This window comes from Austrofundulus limnaeus, unplaced genomic scaffold (genome assembly GCF_001266775.1).
Source record: "Austrofundulus limnaeus strain Quisiro unplaced genomic scaffold, Austrofundulus_limnaeus-1.0 Scaffold483, whole genome shotgun sequence".
Taxonomy (NCBI): Eukaryota; Metazoa; Chordata; class Actinopteri; order Cyprinodontiformes; family Rivulidae; genus Austrofundulus; species Austrofundulus limnaeus.
The window spans coordinates 2011-2899 of record NW_013952885.1 but is presented as its reverse complement, the minus strand read 5'-3'; the positions used below and the strand labels follow the sequence as shown (position 1 = coordinate 2899).

At 40.3% G+C, this 889-nt stretch overlaps 1 protein-coding gene across 1 annotated transcript in view; it reads left to right on the top strand.

The window, feature by feature from the left end:
* Positions 1 to 626, top strand: part of LOC106529983 (GTPase IMAP family member 4-like) — a 7703-nt gene extending 7077 nt beyond the window's left edge. Inside the window, exon 2 of the mRNA XM_014025531.1 lies at positions 581 to 626. Coding sequence (XP_013880985.1) covers positions 581 to 626 — 46 coding nt within the window. The remainder of the gene's footprint in view (positions 1 to 580) is intronic.
* The last annotated feature ends 263 nt before the right edge of the window (positions 627 to 889 follow it).

The window sequence follows — 889 nt, the reverse complement described above, 5'->3', positions numbered from 1 at the left end:
GTCTTCTATCCTCTCACAGGAAGGGGCGGAGCTATCAGCATGTGTTACAGGACCCTATACATCGGATCAGGTGGGTCTGCAGTTCATCGGCAACATTAACTCGAAAATAATGAGTAAAGTTCTTTATTTGAACCTGAATTGTAGACATTTAACTTACTGAAAAGTATTTAAAGTGATTCTATAAAATTCTAAGTGCAAATGTTTAAGAGCTGAACGTCTTATAAACATCTTAAACATTTCATGGTTAATTTTTTTTAGACACCTGCCCCTCAGATGGACAACTATGGACCTTTGGCCTTGGATAAACCAGAACAGTGTTGCCAACTCCTGAGCAAGAAAAGTCCCTATTGGCTGTTCTAGAAGTCGCTAGATGACGTCATCACTTAATTTGCGCAGTTGGATGTTTGCCAATAATTGTGATCTGAGCTATAGGAGAGATGATGAAGAGAAAAAAAGTGAATAAAAACAATAAATATTTTTAGAACTGCAATTAAACTTGATGAAATAAAAATTATTTTATGACTTCAATGCTTTGATCCACATAAATTAAATTTGTGGGAATCTTAAATTTAATCTGCAGATTGTTAGATGTCACGAGGCACAGGGAGGACGAGGTGAAGAAGTGACTGATCTGTGAGTCAAACACAGCTGGGTCCAGAGATTTAATTTACAGAGACAGTACCAGAGAAAAAATATTACAGTAAACATTACATCCTGCTTTGTAAACCAAGCAGAAGCAGTGGCAGCTTTGTGCATGCGTGATTCATTTGCAGCGGTCTCTCTCAGCAGACTTCAGCCAAGGGTGGGGTAGGGGTTGGGGGTGCTGCACGAGGCTTCAGTGAGACAGATGGCTTTAGGAAGTGGGAGGGGCTCGCTGCACTGCTCACTG